Raw genomic sequence first — 19,090 nt, forward strand, 5'->3', positions numbered from 1 at the left:
CCGTGGTGACGGCAACTCGGACTGTGAGGAATCTGGGTGTGACCCTGGACGACCAACTGTCGTTCTCAGCAAACATTGCATCGGTCACACGCTCCTGCAGATTCCTCCTCTACAACATCAGGAGGATTCGCCCCTTCCTCACTGACGAGACGGCGCGGGTGCTCATCCAGGCTCTGGTCATCTCCCGCCTGGACTACTGCAACTCACTACTTGCCGGAGCCCCGGCGTCGGCCATCAGACCTCTGGAGCTTGTCCAGAAAGCTGCAGCACGTCTGGTGTTCAATCGCCCCAAGTTCTCCCACACAACTTCCCTTCTCCGTTCTCTACACTGGCTCCCTGTAAGAGCTTGCATCCAGTTTAAGACTCTGGTGCTAGCCTACAGGGCAGTGAAAGGAACAGCTCCTTCCTATCTCCAGGCCATGGTCAAGCCCTACACCCCCGCCCGACCACTTCGCTCTGCTGCCTCGGGGCGATTGGTTGCCCCGTCACTCAGAGGTCCCTGCGGCCGATCGACCCGGTCACAGCTTTTTTCTGTCCTGGCCCCTCAGTGGTGGAATGAACTCCCCACTGACGTCAGAACAGCAGAGTCGCTGCCCATCTTTCGGCGCAGGCTGAAAACTCACCTCTTCACGTACTACCCTGAGCCTTCCTCGTAGCACTTATTGCATTCGTATTAGTTTGTTGCACTTATTGTATTCGTATCAGTTCATTGCACTTATTGTATTCGTATTAGTTTATCGCACTTATCCTATTCGTATTAGTTTGTAGCACTTACTGTATTCGTATTAGTTTGTTGCAATTATTGTTTTCGTAGTAATTTGCTTCTGCACTATACTTTTGCCCTGGTTTATGCTTTTAGATGCTTTTTAAGAAAGGAGATGCACTTATGACCTCTGGTGACTAGTAGTTCTCTTGAATACCTATGTTGAATACACTTCTTGTAAGTCGCTTTGGATGAAAGCATCTGCTAAATGACTGTAATGTAATGTAATGTAATGTATGCTTATGGTGAAATTCACGGTTTTGTCTCCTTTATCATATAGCCACCAAATGCCTCATCAGATAAAAAAAGAGCTACAGCAGTAGGATAATGTTACTCTCAATATCTTCTCTAAATACTTCATACTACAATCTCTAGCTCTCTCTCTCTCTGCCAGGTGTGTATCTGTGTGTGAGCATGCCCTGTGCAACAGAGTTTCTGTTCTCCCTACAGAGCCCACAACCCTACATGTGTCTACAAGACAGATGTGCAAACCAGATGTTCCTGCACTGAGGGGAAAGGGCTACCGACAGACCTGCTGTATTTGTCAGTTTTCCTACCAATGCAGTGTTGTGCAGGCTCAGTTTGAGTCTAAGAATACCAAGTCAGCTGTTTGTCAGATCTATCAGTGTTATCTCAAATTGAAATGCACAATATCCTTTAGAGTCTGGTCATGTTTTCTAAGACCTGAATCTCATCAGGGACTCGTCCTTTACTGCTGGATTCCTTCCCAGCTTTTTAAGGTGGAGGACTCAAGAAGATTTTTTTCTCGCTGTATGGTTAAGGTTGCCTCATGTGAGTTCAGTTCAAAGCATGTCCGGTGTAACGGCAGGCAGAACAATAACTTAAGAGCCCAGAGAAGAGAGAGAGAGAGAGAGAGAGATACTCATCATGTGTTTCCTCACTCAGACTCTATCAAGAATACCACACAAACTTTAAAATAAACACGCAAACTGGATGTTTTATTCAGTAGCAATCTGGCAGCTATTTTTAAAAACACACAAAAAAAGCTTGAACTGCAGGTGAGTGACAGCTTCTCCCATCGCCTCCTCTCCTCACTCCATTAGCCTCTACAGAGCCAGCCAAGCGAGGATTACGGGGCCTTCTCGCTGTCTAATTTTCGAGGTGTTAAATTCACTCCGGGCAATGTGGGATTCACTCAAGAGAGTCATCAAAGTGTTGTGCTTGAGCGAAATGAAATCACTGAGGGAAATGAGGAACATATTGCAAAAAAGTGAAAAAATGAGCCTGTGCTTGAAAAGAGTTTATCGTCTCATCTGAAACTGGTCAGGGAGAAAGCGAGAAATTGGACATTGAGCCTTTTAGTGTCAAGTTATGATAAGAGCTTTCCAAAGAAGTATCGAGCATGTATTGCTTGGGGTACCAGTAATCAATCTAAAAGGAGTTTTTGAGTGTAATATTCTTAAAACAGATTTGTTCGACGGAACTCTAACCAAAACAAACTGCTTAACAACTTGAGAAAATTGAAAATATTAAAGCTCAACATTTCGAAAAAACACTTTGATTACTTGCTGAGAGTAAGATGATTCCACTCTCATATTGTATAAGTAATCTATATCTGTTAAATGCTACATCCAGCCGCCTGTTAGCTTAGCAAATTGGAAAGCGGGGGAATAGCTAGCCTGTCATTGCCTACATAAAATCTGCCTACCAGCACCTCAAAAGTTCACCAATGAACACATTATAATTTGTTTGTTAAACATGTATACGATATAGTCTTGCAGAAAGCTCCCATGTAAAGCGGCTAATCGTTATTTTTACAGTTAGCTAAGCTAGCCGATTGTAGCTCCATATGTAGCCTACAGCCTTGTAACTCTCAGCAAAGAAAACAATGCAAATGTGTTGAGTGGATTTAATTATTCTGAAGTTCCTAACACTGATCACACACTGTTTTTGTCACTAACTATATGTTTGTATATATGGGCTTTTCCAGAAGCAGCTTTACCCTATTAACTCCTGTTTCATGACTGTGTTTGTTTCTTTAAAATGCTTGAAGGGGCTGAATTTGATAAGAAAAGCACATGGATTCAAAATCACAAGGATTAGCAAATCTACAAAGCATTTTTTTTTGGTTCAGGAGTGAGAATGAAGAATGAATTTATATTTAAATATCCTGCAGTAATTCATTGAGCCACTGTTGGTTCTTCTGTAGATTTTCTCTCAAAACATTTCCCTATAAGGGGAAAGAAAAGAACTTGCCAGCGGTCCAAATGTGTTTTAATTATAGACCACTTAATGAATAGATGACTTAATTTTCTCAGCTTCTTAATTCACCACGGCAGCCAGCAATAATAAGCGTTGCAATAGGGATAAAAAGGTGCTGTTGACCATATCTAAAGCCTCTCTCATTTCCCTTATCTGTATTTTTCATAAGATCTGCAGTGGATTGTACTGTAAGTGGCTTTTTTTTCATACATATTAAATCTTGAAGAGGTCAGCTGAGGGTTTGTATTAACATATGATTAAGGCAAAGCCTTCATTAAAGCTCCTTCAAGGAACTTTCATTTTGTGTTAATTCTGGCGGTCGAAGCTCGAAAGTGGAAGTGTTTCAAGCACCAGAGTCGCTTTGGAAAACCTAATTTTACTGCTGCAGGGTCTGGCATTCTACCTCACTCAGTCCTGGTTCTGGTTCTCCCTTCCCTTTCTTCCCTTCAGCGGGCCCAGCAATACGGCTTTGAATTTTAGAAGTATGGTGTCAGTACTGCGTGGGCCGGCGAGGCAGCTAGGCAAAGCTCTGCTCCTGGCCCGAGGAGGAGACACTGCTGCCAATCTTGTGGCTGATGATCACGTTTACTTTTCAAGGTAATGGAGAGGCATTAGACTTAAATTATGGCTTTGATAACCACTAAAAAGTTCCTCATAGTAACTTTAAGTAAATATTCTTCAGATTCTATGAACAGATTCTTTTTTTTATATTTTCAGTTCAAAAACACCGAAATGATCAAGAGTCAACCTCTGCTGAGAGCAGACAGATGATTTTTCCAATAATGTTAATGCTAATAAATAAAACATATAAGTTGAATGGTTTATTATAGGAGGACAAGGTAGATGATTGACGCATATTAAACTAAAGGTTTGCCTCCAACATTTTGCAGCAATTTCACACAAATTCATTTCACAAGCTGTTCCCTTTCATGAACATTTCTCTGGTAGAGTGTTGCTTCATGTCTTGTGTGTTTGCCATGAAAAAGGAAGTTCAATACAAGTAGTTCATCTCAGCTGATTATAATATAAATCACTGATTTTACTATAACTGTTGGTGTCACTGGAGTATCAATATGTCACTGTGTGTTGCCCTATGACACACATGCACACATTTTAAGGAGACAATACCCTGTCGTCTCATAAACGCATAACATTGTGTGCACCAGTGTCCGGCAGCATGCTCTCTCTCTCTCTCTCTCTCTCTCTCTCTCTCTCTCTCTCTCTCTCCCTGATTTCTAAGGAAACCTCCTGTGGACTTCACAGGGGCTGTCAAAGAGCTGCAGACAGTTTCACAGCACCACAAGCAGAGTCCTATCAAAGTAATGAACCCGAGGCCAGACTTGTAACCCTTTGTAAAGTCGGCACGCTGGGGCGAATTCACTCTAATGAGAGGAAGCGATTAAACTGCTGGGTCATGTTGCTGACTGCAGCTTTAGCTTGGAGTTAAGGAGTGTGAGGAAAGCTGCAATATGGCCTAAGACTGTGTTGATTAGCACCAGCAATGCCAGTAAGACCATCTACTAATGATACTGAAGGCCATTAAAGTCGCTTTTACAGTAAGAGGGTGTACAAAAAGAGACTATACAAAATGAATAAAGGCCTGCAAAAAGACAGCTGATACATGCACCAAGACCTGCATTATAATTTAAAAACCCAAATCCAAGATAAAGGAGCTCTCTCACTTATAAATCATTTTGACTAGCTTCCATAGCTTCCACACAAGGGCGAGAGTAGGCGTGAAAGCACATACGGCAAATTCAGTTCAGTCTCCAGGGACAGCTGGCAAACTCAGTGATGGTGGATTCAGGACTGTCATCACAGAGAACCAAGCCTACCACCTGATTCTGTGTCAGCAAACAACTTTGCCTTACCTTTCCAAAGTCCCGGACGTCGAAAAGGTCGAAGGCCTCGAACAGCTCGCTTTTCTTCATGCCGAATATGTCGCTGCATGCTGCCAGGAAGGTCCTGATGTTCTTCAGGCACAGGAACTGAGATGGGAAAAAAGACAGGGTTCATTTGTGAGTAAGTGATTGACCAAAAAATGATCACAACATGCACAAATGACATGCAGTGTTTTTATATTTCATTTTCATTTACAAAGAGATACCTGGACTCTTTTAACGCCCCTGAATGGGCTCACATTCTGCCTGCTACATTATAGCTTTCACTCTGGCTGTCTAATCAGGGTGTGCAGCTGAGGACCTGCTAGACACACTGGAGGACCACAGCTCTAAAACATGGATGAATTGCTGTTTACAGGCGCCATGAGAGCGTCTCGTTTCATTAGTATGAAGTATTTCCTGTTGAAATAGGACAGTGGAATGGGGCGTAATTGGAGCATGGAGACAAAAGCAAATATGTTATTTGCTTCCACTATTACAGCACTATTACAGCACTTTGACAGTGCAGGACAAATGTAATTTAGATTTCTCACCTCTCTGTTTAGAGGTGGCCACAAATATTCAGTTTGTTCTCTTTGCTGTCATTAAATCTACATATTTTGGGCATTTCTGTCCTGCAATGTCTTGTTGATTATCAGCCGACACATCTGGGATAACCTAAGTATGATTTTGTTCGGTTTCTTTTACTTCAAACAAATTGGAGACAAACAATATAGCAAATTACTCCCCGAGGAAAAAGCCCAGACTGCAAATGTAAAAGCTTTTATAATACATTGAGGGAATTATGTTGTCTACTGGGGTGAACTGTGTCTCTAAATTCATCATGGTGTTATGAGAGTTCAATTTGAGCCTATTTCCTTAGAGGGTAACAAGGTTGTTTCCAATAATAAAGTCTCTTTATAACTTTTCCACAGCTAGTTTTTATTCACTGTAAGCTTAATTACAGGATGCACCTTGACCTGAAAAAATGTAATCAAACAATCAATATGCAACTCCTTTAATAAACAAGGTCATTCGCTGACTGTGTTTTCTGCCTCGTCTGCATCCTGAATCTAAATCTTGCTAATGATGTTAATGGGGCTTCATCCAGGAACGATTTATCCAAATTATTCAGCAGTTATAATTTGCTGCCCAACGACACCAAGGAAACTGAGAAAAGCCACAGTATTAAGTAAGGCTTTCTGAGGGGGTTTGCGCTCTTTATGAAGAGTGGCAGCCAGAAAAGAAGAGGAAGGTGTCAACATGTGATAGTTAGCCAACAGGCAGAATCTGTGACTTACGCCATTTAGCCTTCCTGTAGTTGATACCGGATGGAACAAAAAAGAGTGCTGATGAAAGGGATGTTAGGGGTTATGTGTTTTCTTTTTTTTTGCCACATCACTGTCCCCCACAAATGACCTCACCTTTGACTTAGCATTTTGCTAAACATTTTACACTAAAAACTTAATTGCTGAGCATTGTTGTACATTTTCAATGTGTGAGGGATTAAAAGCTGCTATGTTTTTCCTCAACAAAATGCTTGCAGGAATGTTCACCTGTGACATGTAGCTCATAACATATAGCTGTATGCAAAGGTATGCTTGCGTGATGGAACTGCTACAAAGTAACATCAGTGTTAATATTGACATGCGGTGTGCAAAGACGACAACATATCACAGCCAACACACAGACGAACATTGAATGATTAAGTGTGTGGTTGTGAGGCTCGTAAAGTTGCAATTAAATTGGTAGCTCAGCAGGCAAGTTACCCTTATCATTAAGTGTCAGCTTTGAAAAATAGCACAACATTCTTTGACTCGTAAAAAATGCTAAATTATTTAAGGTGAGAGTCAGTTTCAGTTGCATGGGAGCACCACAGGAGGAATGCAGCAGCTGTTCAAAATCAACATCCTTCAGTTTTTAGATTTTTTGTAGTTACTGCATTTATAACACTCACTTTCTAACCTTCTTTTACATTCTTTGAAGATACATTTCAATGTAACAATGTCTCATCATCATCTCCTTCTCCTTTTTCTTCTTCTTGGGCAACAAGTTCACAGGAAGTGGATTTCATTAGGCCTTTCCCGTTTCTCAAAAAGAGCACAACCCTGGGCCATCCTTTTAACATGTGTAGACCATACTCAAAGGCCTGACTGTAACCATGTTTGACAACCATAACTTAACAACCTTCAATAATTTAGGATGTGTCATCTTGAAAAAAAACAAATATCTCAGGTTGAGAAGCCACCGGACTTCTTTTGTTATTCATGACACACCTTCGCCCCAAATCAGATTTGTCTGCACGGCGCATGTCCATGCATCAAATATGTAATGCCTCTCAACTCCGATTGAATTAGGCTTTACAGACGGCTTCACAAATAAAGAGAAAAGCCCCCAGCCAGTGAGCTCCAGATAAGAGGCAGCGTAAAGCAGCGAGCGAGCAGCGAGTGAATAATATTGAATGTTTACACTTGTACACATCACTTTTCTTTTATCAGACAAGCACATCTTGTCTGCCTGGAGTCTCTGGAGAGTCCCAAAGGACCTCGGCATATTATCTGTGGGAAGCAGCTTCACAGAGCGCATATGAGAGACAGCGTCTCTGCTACACTGAGCTGAAGACAGTAGAGGGGGAATTGTATTAACAAGACTGTAGCAGTATGAGGAAAGCAGTAACTGTTCCGCTGGCAGCTCTTCTTCTGCATTACTGACTCTCTGGGGCTCAGGATGTGAATGGCCTCGCGTGTCTCTGTGTGTGTGTGTGTGTGTGTGTGTGTGTGTGTGTGTGTGTGTGTGTGTGTGTGTGTGTGTGTTTGCACATCTGTATCTGCATGCATGTGCTGTAGCCTATGTACACACCACAAATGTATGTTTTTATTCATTTCCTTCACATTCATGGGTTATAAATAAGAATTTATTTTGAATTTGCTTGATATATTATATATTTTAAAGGACTATTTTGATGTTTTTTTGAAATATGCTTGAAGTATATTTGAAATATACTCAATATAGATGAGATGATCAATACCACTCTCAAGTCGGTCCACACAATATGAAGCTACAGCCAGCAACCAGTTAGCTTAGCTTAGCTTAGCACAAAGACTGGACGGAGCTAGCCTGGCTCTTACTAAAAGTGAAGTAATTTGTCTAACAGCTCCTCTAAAGCTCAGTTATTAACACCATATAACCTTATAGTGTTAAAATGACAATTTGTATTTTGAGATTTTTATTACCTTTTATTTAGACATGGCTCTTCACTGAAAGCATTGCTCTGTTTGACTCTATTATAGTCTGGTTATAGACGGGTTAAACAAACAAGATAAAACATGCTTAATTGTTATATCACAAGCCAGGATAATTGTTACCCCCAGTTTCAGTCTTTATGCTCAGCTAATAAAACTGGCCGTAGATTCATGTTTAGCGTACAGACAGCTGTAGATCTTTCCATCTAACTCTCCTTAAGAGAGTTAATAAGCGTCCCCAAAATGTCCATATACCCTTAATATGTCTTTAAAAGCTGAAATATGATGCATTGAAAGACCTGGGAAAAGCTAGTAAGTCGACCTTTAGTTAAGACTTTTGGGTCAAAAACTTGAACGCTTATTAGAAATAAAACCCAGTCTTTAAAACATCTCAAATTACTAGAACTAAGGTCAGAGCTAACATCTACCAATGGATTGGATTGTGTAGAAAAAGGGAATTAGGTAAAGATTATGCAACAGCATCTCAGCAGGAAGCTCCAAACACACACGTCGACTCACACTACATTGTATGGATGGTTTAATATCCAGGCCAACCATCTGGAATATAAGGGGAAAAATATTCCTGTAAGACAAGCCATCTTGCTGCTGCGCTCCTGAGATGAGCCAGGTCGTGCTCTGTATCCACAATACGTATCCAGTTTCTGCTTAAGTATTCTTTGATACAAGTCAAAGCTCCATAGCAACAAGCTGGAGCCTTTTTTATGGCCCCCGTGCGTATTGTGGAGCTTAATGAAATCCTGCTCTTGTTCTCTCTCTTAGATTTACGCGATGAAAGACAGCCAGAGTTTGGCCATCTTACTGCTTAAACCTTGTTGAGCATCAATTAATGGCAATCAAATAGATGAGTCTCTAGCAGAGGGAATCAAGTTACTGTGTAAAGAATCTAATTTGGTAATTAAAGGTTCTCTCTGACTCTCTTATGTTTACTGACAGCAGTGTGGGAAAGTAAAGAGGGATATTAGTAAAAGGAAACCATGCCTAAGCAATGTAAAGGGGAAAAAACGCTTATAAGACATATATGTCTGTCAGTTTAAAACCCCTGCTGGTTTACGTCGCTGAGATATTGTGTGTGGAGCAAATGACATAATGTCCACAGGCCTGGTCTGTGGAGCTCTTTTGTCAAGACTCTGTAAGTCATAACCAGTGGATGACACACATCACAGTCCAAGCCATCAGGTCACATCCATGTCATGTTGGAGCTTTTGTCAGCTGCGTAATCAGGAAATGGGAGGTGGAACGTAGGCGACGGTCTGCTGGCGCTTACGAAAGCGCTGCTGCTCTCTCTCAGACTCGGCCAGACACCATCTTAATGGAATATTGTTAACGTTACAGTGGTCAGCGGCTTTTCAAGCCAGAAAAAAAACGATGGTAACTCTATGGTTACTTATTTCATAGCTCCTCCTCTCTGGTTGCGCTGACCTGTGAAATGAGCTGCTGGTTTGGTTTGAATGAAAACCCACATGACTGAAAAACACTGACCTAGCATGCAGATGGTTTTTCCACCTTCTTTTTCCAGTCACTTTCGTGACTCTGAATATGCCCTGCTAGTTAGTGACAGCCTCTTTATCACTCCTTTAGTTTCCGGTGAGGGACTATTCTGTTTTGTCAAGAGTTTGGCTCGTCGGTCGCCTCCCGCTTTAGGTGAGGAGAGGATGGGTATGAAAGTCATCTGTGTTTCCAGGAGATAGCTCTAGGCGAGGCTCCGGCTAATCCTTCCATTCCGAATGGTGAGTAATTGTGGGAGACAAAGCATTGTCCTAGAGAAAATTAGAACATGTGGCTTTTTGAAGACTAAATGTAAAAGCTGCACTAATAAAAAAAATATTTTTTACAATGGATCACATGATGATCACCTGACTCCCACGTAATTATCACCTGACTCTGTTTTTCCCCTTAGCTCTACAGAGCATTTTAGCATCTTTTAGCTCATTTATGGCCCACAGTTTTACTGTTCTGCAAAAATGCCCTGAAAAGCAAAAACTACAGTCTCTCGAGCAGCTGCAAACGTTAGCCCCTAGGATTTGAACATAGTGGAGCATTTAAGGTTTCTCTGCCAGGAAGCACATAAGCATATTTCCCAAGATGTCAAAACTATTCCTTTAAATTTCATACAGACTGATGCCATGTGCAATAGAGGGATTTTCAAAAAGTTTTGGTAGTGTTACCACATGGCTATATCTTCTTAGAAAGGCAACCATCTTAAATTTCAAGACATTCATGTCATGTTGCCCAATCGATTACTGTAGACACTAAAACCCAACAGCAATAAACCATTTCAACTTTTCCCCATTTTTGCTTTGAAAAACAACAAAAGTGCATCACAGCGTTTGTCAGTATCATTGATAGTGTGTTAGAATATAGCCAAACATACAATGCATGTGTTGCCATTAACATTTTAACTGGAGATGACACTCACACAGACTCTCAAGTGTCGTGGGTAATAATTACTGTTCCACTGCACTGAGATCACTTCACTTCTTTATGATCTCAAAGTCATTGACAACATTAACATAAAGAAAGGTTGCCCAAATTGTGAGATCAGCCATAGTGTCATTTAAAGTGAACAATCACGGAAAGAATTGAAGATGACAGAAAACTGGCCTCCTGGTATTTCAGCCTCACAGCACATGTAGGTTCTGGAGAGGCTTTGATTTCCCCATCCCCACTACAGGACCAGATGATAGACAAAGGCATATAGTTCTTTCATGTAATGACAATAAAGGCAATAAGGGAGAAGCCAACTCCCTTCTCCTGTAACTCCCCCCACAACACCAATGAGTGTCTCAGAGGCCATTTTTCCATTAAATCCTGGTTTTAACCCCCATGAACCCACTTATATACAACGCTTACTCCATCCCCCCACTCGAGAAGGGAATTGAATTAGTGTAACTGTGTGAGATACAAACCCTCTTGGCTACAGAAACCTAGGCCAAATAGTTTTATCTCAACTGTGGTTGATTGGCTCGAAAGAGGGTTTTCAAAAGAGTTGAGGAGATCGGAGGGTTGAGTGTCGTATAAAGCGTGCACTAAATTAAATGTACACATGAATGCTCAAAGACTAATGCAGGATCCTTCCTCCTCTTCCTTCTACCCCCCCAGGATGTATTCCTCTTGGAAGATTGTGTTAAAAAGGTGTGAATAATGCTCTGCTGTACCATTTGACAGAGCCTGGTCAACTGCTGTCTGACCTGTGTGTGTGTGTGTGTGTGTGTGTGTGTGTGTGTGTGTGTGTGTGTGTGTGTGTGTGTGTGTGTGTGTGTGTGTGTGTGTGTGTGTTTGTCCATTCAGGTGTGGGGTTTGAACGCTATGGCTTATACAGAATCAGTGCTGATATTTTTGGGATTTAAGCTGCTAAAAGTGAAACATTGCTGATATAATTTGTCAATTTTGTTTTGCGAAAAAGTAGCCTTATCATAACATTGTATAGACTGTATTAGTAATGCTAGTAATGTATAGACTTGCACATGGCCCTATCCTTTTTCATCATCCTCTGTGTGTTATCTGTCATACATGTATGGAGCCACTGCTATTTCTATTGCATTCTTTCCCTCTCTGTCTCCATTACACAAATAAGGACACTTCTATTTCCAATAGACAACAGTCATCCATCACCTCGAACTTGAGTCTCTCAAAGCAGGGCGCCTTATATACACAGTAACTGTTCCTGCTAAAAAAAACAATGATCTGCAGCAGGCAATACTGGGTCCACAAATGTGCACAATGCACAGTATATAGAGGTTTTAGTATGTTTTAAATCAGCTTTCTGTAGAGCTTCATCCAGTGCTCTCCACCTCGCTTGGCTCCAGGTTTCCACAACAGTGAACCTGACAGTAAAAGGTTGCAGACACACTGCTTCTGGCTACGACCATGGTTGTAGGTTGGTATCATCTGGATCTAAATTTACAATTCCTGACTGCTCACTGACTTCCAGATAGCATTTTGACATTTCCACCAAGATAAAAAAAACAAAACAGGGCAAACCAACTATTATCATATGGGAATTGAAACTTTCATAACCTTAACTATGCTGAGAGGTATCCTCTGATGTGTCTAAGCCCCTGTCTACACTTAAAATGTCACTTATGATGATGATTGTCTGCCAGTAAAGACAACAGACCGTATTGACCTACTCAGAGCTTTCAGAGCACTCAAGAGTGATTAACTGAACCATCCACGGCAGAATTGAGTAACATAATAAACATTGATTGCAGGTACATTCTCCACCGCTGAATATCTCCTAATAAAATCAGCATATACACTATCCATACTTAAATGTGCACTAGAACATAGCCTTTACCGGTTGGCTGTGGTGCAGGCTTGTTTCCTTGGTGACGGAATTAAAGGTCAGTTCGCTCTGTGCACGTGTTCGGGCACAAGCGAGGTGCAACGCAATTGAGTCTTTGCAAATGTCTGCATCCACGTCACTGCACATAAAGCGGCACACGAAAATGCATGTCGTCTCAATGACACGGCGCAACAAAGCTAACGTGGTGCGACTGTATTAGGCTGTAAAAGGGAGGCTGTAGTGCCTTGCTCCGACGCGCCAAGCATGGCTGCAGTAATGTGGTGTTTACACACTGACAGGTGCAATCCTTTCCTCAAAGTGAATCAACGAGGGCAACCAAGCCACAGTAACTCAGGGGGAGTCATCAAGGGACTCACAAGCTGGGTCCGAATGCTTACACAGTGCATACCAATAGCAATCAATGTGAAGTGTGTGCATTATCTGTATGCAAATTCAGTAGGTTAAATGTATGAGTATGCATACAATGGATGAGAATGGTAAGTGTGGAGTGCGGTCACGTATGCCTTCTTGTTCCCAGAGAAACAACCCAGAAAGGGACATTTTCAACCAAGGGGATGGACAACAAAAGGAAGCGGAACGGCAACAAATTGCGGAACAAATCAAAGTAAATCATTGGTTTAGATTAAGGATGTAGACTTCTATATATACTACTATTTACACACAGACTTGAGGTGGGTTGCTTCAACTACTACTGTAAAAATACAATACAGTGGTCTCATCCAAGAGTGAGGATATTTAGCTTTAGAGAGTGTGTGATGAGTCTATGTTGTACACACACACTCACATACAGACATCCATAAAGTATTAATAACCTCTTTAAACGCTTCAAGTGGTTACACCTCACTTATCTATGACCTGTTTCTGCTTTAATACCGAGTACCTTAAATTTCAGTTGCCATGACAATCCCACAATAGCCTTATTCCCCCTCTAATTACACGTTAATGCCTAATCTGAACCCTTACTCAGTATAATGCACAGTAAAAGGTTTTGATTTTCCAACATTTTGGACATCTTATTCAATGTTTTTACACAGAATTTCAATCTGTCATGTTTCCTGAGCCCATATGGCGTGTTATTCTGCACAAACCAAAGGAAAATAAAGAGATTTCTCTCTCACTGTCTTTCTCATTCTCCCACGCTCTTTATCTGTCGCTAACTTTTGTCTCTGCGAGTGAAGAGCGAGCATCGGAGCCTTTGAAGCCGAATGCATGTTGCGTCAACTTTTCTCCTCATTGTTTGACATCACAGAATTTTTGTCTGGGCTTGACAAAATATACATATGTACCATGTATAATGTATAATAGTATTCTCTTTAAGATGCAGTATGTGCAAATGTATTAGCCTGGAAAATGGCAAAAACAGACAAGTTTACCAATTGAAACAACACAACTGTAGCATACCTGTCAAAATAAAACCATGAGAAGCAATTTATTATCTTCCCACATGATGACAGCTTTTCATATATGTGCTTTAAAATGTGCTCTAATAAATCCCTCATATGTATCAGCAGTGGTCCTCTGCATGCATATAAGCTATGCTTGCTAACCTAACATTACTATATTCTATATCCCATCACAATAAACTGATAATTCATTCATAAATGTGTTGATTAAGTCTTCATGGCATCTCTAAGTTGGTTTTGAATCTGCATAAAATCTATGAAGCCTTTGGCTCTTCTTCTTTGGTGCACGATGTGCTTTGTTGCTCTTTGAAACATTTTGTTACGCTTGATGCTCGTTCAAATTAGAAACCGACTCTAACTCTGTCTTTCTCTCACTTTCACTTTCCGAAAATGAAGTAAAGTCTTTGATGATGGCTCATTGAAGAGAAAGTGTGGGGTTTTTTTGCTGTGTGAAGAGAGCGGCGGCTTTTCTACTCCTTTTGTCTGACATCTCAGTGCTTTGGTCGGAGCTTGATCGAGGGCATGTTTAGTTTCACTTCCTTCCTCTTTTCCATTTCCTGATTTCCTGTGCATGTTGAGGCTCACGGCTGGTCTATGTGAGAGGCTTTCAGCCACCAGTGGGTTTGCAACAATGTGCTCACTCTGAATCTGCAGCTTATAATCCTGTGTCATGGAGACCAAGGCAACAGTAGGCTTAACAAGTTAGGGGCAAATTTCAAGATTTAAATTTCAATCAAACCATATAAGCTCAGTTTTGTGTTTTTTAAGTGGTTGTATGTGTTTGTATGAACAGAAAGTATCAATAGCTGGCTCGTTGTGCCTGCCTGCTAGTTTGTTTTTTAGCACACACCTTTTTTAGCAGCGTTATAACAGAATTAAACAGGCACACAAGGATATGAATGTTCAACTTATAAAACCAGCGTTTGGAATATATATGCAGTCTTCTCAGTAAAAACTGAGATTCAGCAGAACTTTGATCCAAATGTTTCAAGAAACAGAAGGATGGAAAGACTGCATGCTGCATGTTTGACCACATGGTTGGTTGGTTGGTTGGTTGCGCCACGACAAGCATTGCATAGTTCCTCTTAACGCTAAACCGCTGATTTTCACAGTGAGCCGAAAAACAACTACTGATTATGTGGTATTTTCTCTTGTATTGAAGCAAAATGCAGCAGTTGCTGTGGCAGCGCTGCGTCTAGACTATGTAATTGGTTCATTACGGCCCTGTTAAAACTATGATCAAAGAGGGTGAACATTTTGCTTTACACTGACCTTAAGACCCTTAACTAAAATTTAAAATCTTTGCTTTAAACATTATAACAAACCTTGCCATGCACACATGCACAGAGCACACATACACAACCCATGCATCATTCGCCATCTTTCACCACAAGATCACAGATCATCTCATTCTATGATCCCAGCTACGCCCATAATTTTACTTCTCTTCCTGGCTCTTTGTTGCCCTTACAGAACTGACTCTCTACTGTATATAGCCCATACGAATCTCCCAAACACAGTTAAGATGAATGAGAAAAAGCCCGTCCTGATGCCAACATCACACATGTGAACCCTCCAGAGCATTGTGCCTTAATTACGCAGCCAACACCAGCACAGTGGGCTAGCCCTTCAGGGCCCTTTATGTCCTCTGAGATGCGTCTGCGGAGGCCAAGCAGACTCTTTGTAGCTCTGTCCCTTCACTGCCTTTGTCTTTCCATCGCATTGGTCCCATGGGTGAGTCCACAGTGGTGTCCCATGTGTTATTATTGGCCAATGACAAAGTAGCTGCCACGGCCCTCATGAATTATGCAGGTCAAAAAGAGAAGCGACTCCGCCCTCAGTTATGTAAATTTAACTTTGAGGAGACAGAGGGAGGAAAGTTGCTGAGGGGGGGGTCCAGGGACTTTGTATCCAGCGTCACATGGTGTGAATGTGTGTGAGAGGAGAAGCCACGAGTCATGGTCTACTGACATACATATAAAGTAGTAAAGTGCTTGAAGCAATGTTTGATATTCAAAGTTTAGAAATGTACATTTTGCCACTATTTATTACAACAGTAGAGCCTGGAAGGTTATACCCTGTAGAAACTAGGGTGAACAGGAAGCGATGCACTTTACATCTCTTGGTCTTCTGCACTGAACAACAGTCGAACTGCAGCGGGTGGTTTTCATGAGAAATTATAACCACTGTGGTTGATCGGGCAAAGAGACAAAGGACCACTAAAAGAAACCTCACACTTTACTTAGAATAATATTTCACCCTAGACACACTATTCAATTGACAGATGACCTCGGGGAAATGCATTTCAAAAACATTGTAGTAACAATCCCAACACGAGTGAACTTGCACACGTGCTTTGTTAGTGTATGGGACTGCCTGAGCCTACTCCTAATGCTAATTTACCCCTGAATACTATCTTCATCAGTGCCTTGTGTGAGTAAGCCATCCAGCCATGCATAAAACCAACTCTGCCTATAAATAACCCAGTCTACTCTGGGCCAGGCCTGGCATTGAGCGTAAGTATGGTTCACAACCTCTCTTACGCATGGAAGCTCCGTTCCATGTTATTATGTCATGACTGACAGCGAACACTGACCTATTGATGACTCCCAATCAGTAATTGTATTGCTGCTAGCGTAACTTCTAACAGTAAATGGACCAATCAGCTTCTCCTCTTACAGTCCCAATCTAGTTTCCTCTGAAATCTCAGAGTAAGCAGATCCTTAGACAGTTGATTTCCATTGCCATTGATGATATTAAAATCCTCAATGCTTCTTTTAAATTGTGCACTCAACCTGCGTTCTCAAGTTGAACAGCGGATACCCAATTAGATTGTGAAAGAACAGTAACTGCATATTAAATTAACCATCCTGCTGTGACATTGAGTTTATGTGCTTTTTCCAGGAAACAAGCCTAATCTCCCTCTCCCCATTGGTTGTGCATTACATCAATAATAGGCTACTGATATTCAAACCCGCATCACCTGTTTTGCATCAGATGAGAGCATTGGGGCATACATTACATACAATACTGTGGTCTATGTGTGTGTGTGTGTGTGTGTGTGTGTGTGTGTGTGTGTGTGTGTGTGTGTGTGTGTGTGTGTGTGTGTGTGTGAGTTACTGGTACAGTCTAATTTTCCAAGAGCAGGTCTGCAGGCTCAGTAGGTGAGTGTCTACCTCACTGTGTGTTGACACCGAGCCAGACACCCAGATGCACTGTTATGAAGGCGAATATTAATCTGCTCATAGCTCCGGCTGTCCTGTTATTGAAACAGATGGCGAGTGACACAGCTCATGCTACTTTTATATTTAAAAAAAAAAATGAATAAAAATAGATCCAAAAATAAATCTAAATCTAAAAAGACAAACAAATAAAAAACAACCAATCAGAATTGTAATGGCATTTGCTCCTTCATATTGACGGAACAAACCAATAACGTACTTGCGTGAGTTCTCATAAAAGATATTAGCATCAAATACCATAATATTTATGTCAATCCTATGAGATACGTCCACTTCCCTGTTTGGGGGAGCGTGTAAAGCCGTATCACCACTTAACCTCTAGTCTCTGAGGGCAGATTAAGCTGTGTATGTATGAAGCTTACACTAAACTGTTATGTGTAACCATCAGCCTACTATAAGTTCCTATAAGTAAGCAGGCTAAAAATCTGAGAAAGTCCAGTTTATGTCATTTTCGCTCACAGTGTGACTTAGAAGTTGGCTGCGAAATCCCGTTAAGTCCATTGTCAATTCAGTGTTTCCTTGCTTACTGTCAAAAATGCTCAAGTCATAAAACAACAATTAAGAGCTCCTCAAAGTGGCAAGGATTGACTTTTTACTTCGGCACATATTCCCTACGCTAGTATGAACTACAGTATATACAATTTTCAACTTATATCAGTTGTTGTCTTCTTATTCCTCTCCTTCTTACCGTTTTCCGCCAGCAAAATGTCCATTGGGGGCGTAAACGAGCGGTAACCAACATGTTTAAAAGTTTAAATGTTCTTAAAACCAAGTGCTAATGCGTGGATTATGTTATGCCGAATTTGATATATCACTATTCTCATTTATAATCAGCTTCATTAGTGTTCTAGCAGGTATGCTCTGTTTTGCCGAGAAGCAATGAATCTTGAATCTATCATAATAGCCATGACGTCTGGTTGCGCTCTCTCCAGCGGGGTTTAGTTGTAGTTTGGGCAGGGAGCGAGGAGCAGATATTAGGCTGGTCCTTCCCTGCTTTACCTGTGACATCTGCGGTCGGAGGTTGATCTCCTTCAGGTTGATGGACTGGGGTCTCAGGTTGTTGAGCAGATGGCAGAGGAGGACTCCATCCCGGAGGGTTTGGGCCAAGTCGAATACCTGTGCGGACTCCCATGTCACCCGGTGGTTAGCTGGAAGCACCTTGCAGTTTATTAACCACAGCGCGCATTGCCTCCAATACTCCATCATTATTCTGACTTCAGCCGGACGAGCGTCAAGAGAATCTGTTTTTCTTTGAAGCAAAGTGAAACTGCTGACGGCTCGGTGGTGCGTCTTAGAGAGTCTCCATGCTACATCCGCCAAGTGTAGAAAAAAAAAACCCCGATGGAAACAGAAGGGGGACCACGGAGGAGACCTAGTGGAGGATGACAGTCCGGTGTACTGAGGCTGTGGATGGAGCTCCCCCTGCACCCCTGCACTCTTCTCTCTCTCTCTCTCTCTCTCTCTCACTCACACACACACATACACACACATACTCTCTCTCTCTCTCTCTCTCTCTCCGAATGTCTCTCCTCCCTCCCCCTCATCCAGTTCTTCACTTCTTCCGCTTGCCACTCAGGGACTCGTTGTGTCAGAAATGACAGTAAAATCACAGTCAAATATGTAACCAACCTGAAAAAGCCTGCTTGTTAGTAATGAACAAAACATAGATGAAAAAAAAAAAATTCAAATGATTTTAACTAACTATATAATATGCTAATTTATACAGCCTATATTTCCAAGCATCATGTCAAAGTTCCTCACTGCATGCAAATGTCCCAGCAGCACAGGGACTATATTGATAGGGCTTGGCTGTTAATTAATGATTAAACAAACCGAATAAGTACTTCTCTCTGAGATACAGACCAACTTTACTGTTATGGTTTCCAAAAAAGTTTGACATTTACGATAGATGTAGTCATGATTTATGACTTATGAACTCATTGAAAGTCTTCATTTGACGTTATTCATAATGAGGTGAGTTGAAAGTAGTCTATAGTTCAATAACAGTCT

The 19,090-nt window shown here is 41.4% G+C and overlaps 1 protein-coding gene across 1 annotated transcript in view; it reads right to left on the bottom strand.

The window, feature by feature from the left end:
* The window catches only part of LOC129110674 (guanine nucleotide exchange factor VAV3), an 85,542-nt gene extending 67,163 nt beyond the window's left edge, over positions 1-18,379 (bottom strand). The window contains exons 1-2 of the mRNA XM_054622834.1: positions 18,080-18,379; positions 4,858-4,974 (exon numbers count right to left, since the gene is read on the bottom strand). Of these exons, the coding sequence (XP_054478809.1) occupies positions 4,858-4,974; positions 18,080-18,286 (324 nt within the window). The 5' untranslated portion in view covers positions 18,287-18,379. The remainder of the gene's footprint in view (positions 1-4,857; positions 4,975-18,079) is intronic.
* Between the last annotated feature and the right edge of the window lie 711 nt (positions 18,380-19,090).

Source organism: Anoplopoma fimbria, chromosome 21 (assembly GCF_027596085.1).
Source record: "Anoplopoma fimbria isolate UVic2021 breed Golden Eagle Sablefish chromosome 21, Afim_UVic_2022, whole genome shotgun sequence".
Taxonomy (NCBI): Eukaryota; Metazoa; Chordata; class Actinopteri; order Perciformes; family Anoplopomatidae; genus Anoplopoma; species Anoplopoma fimbria.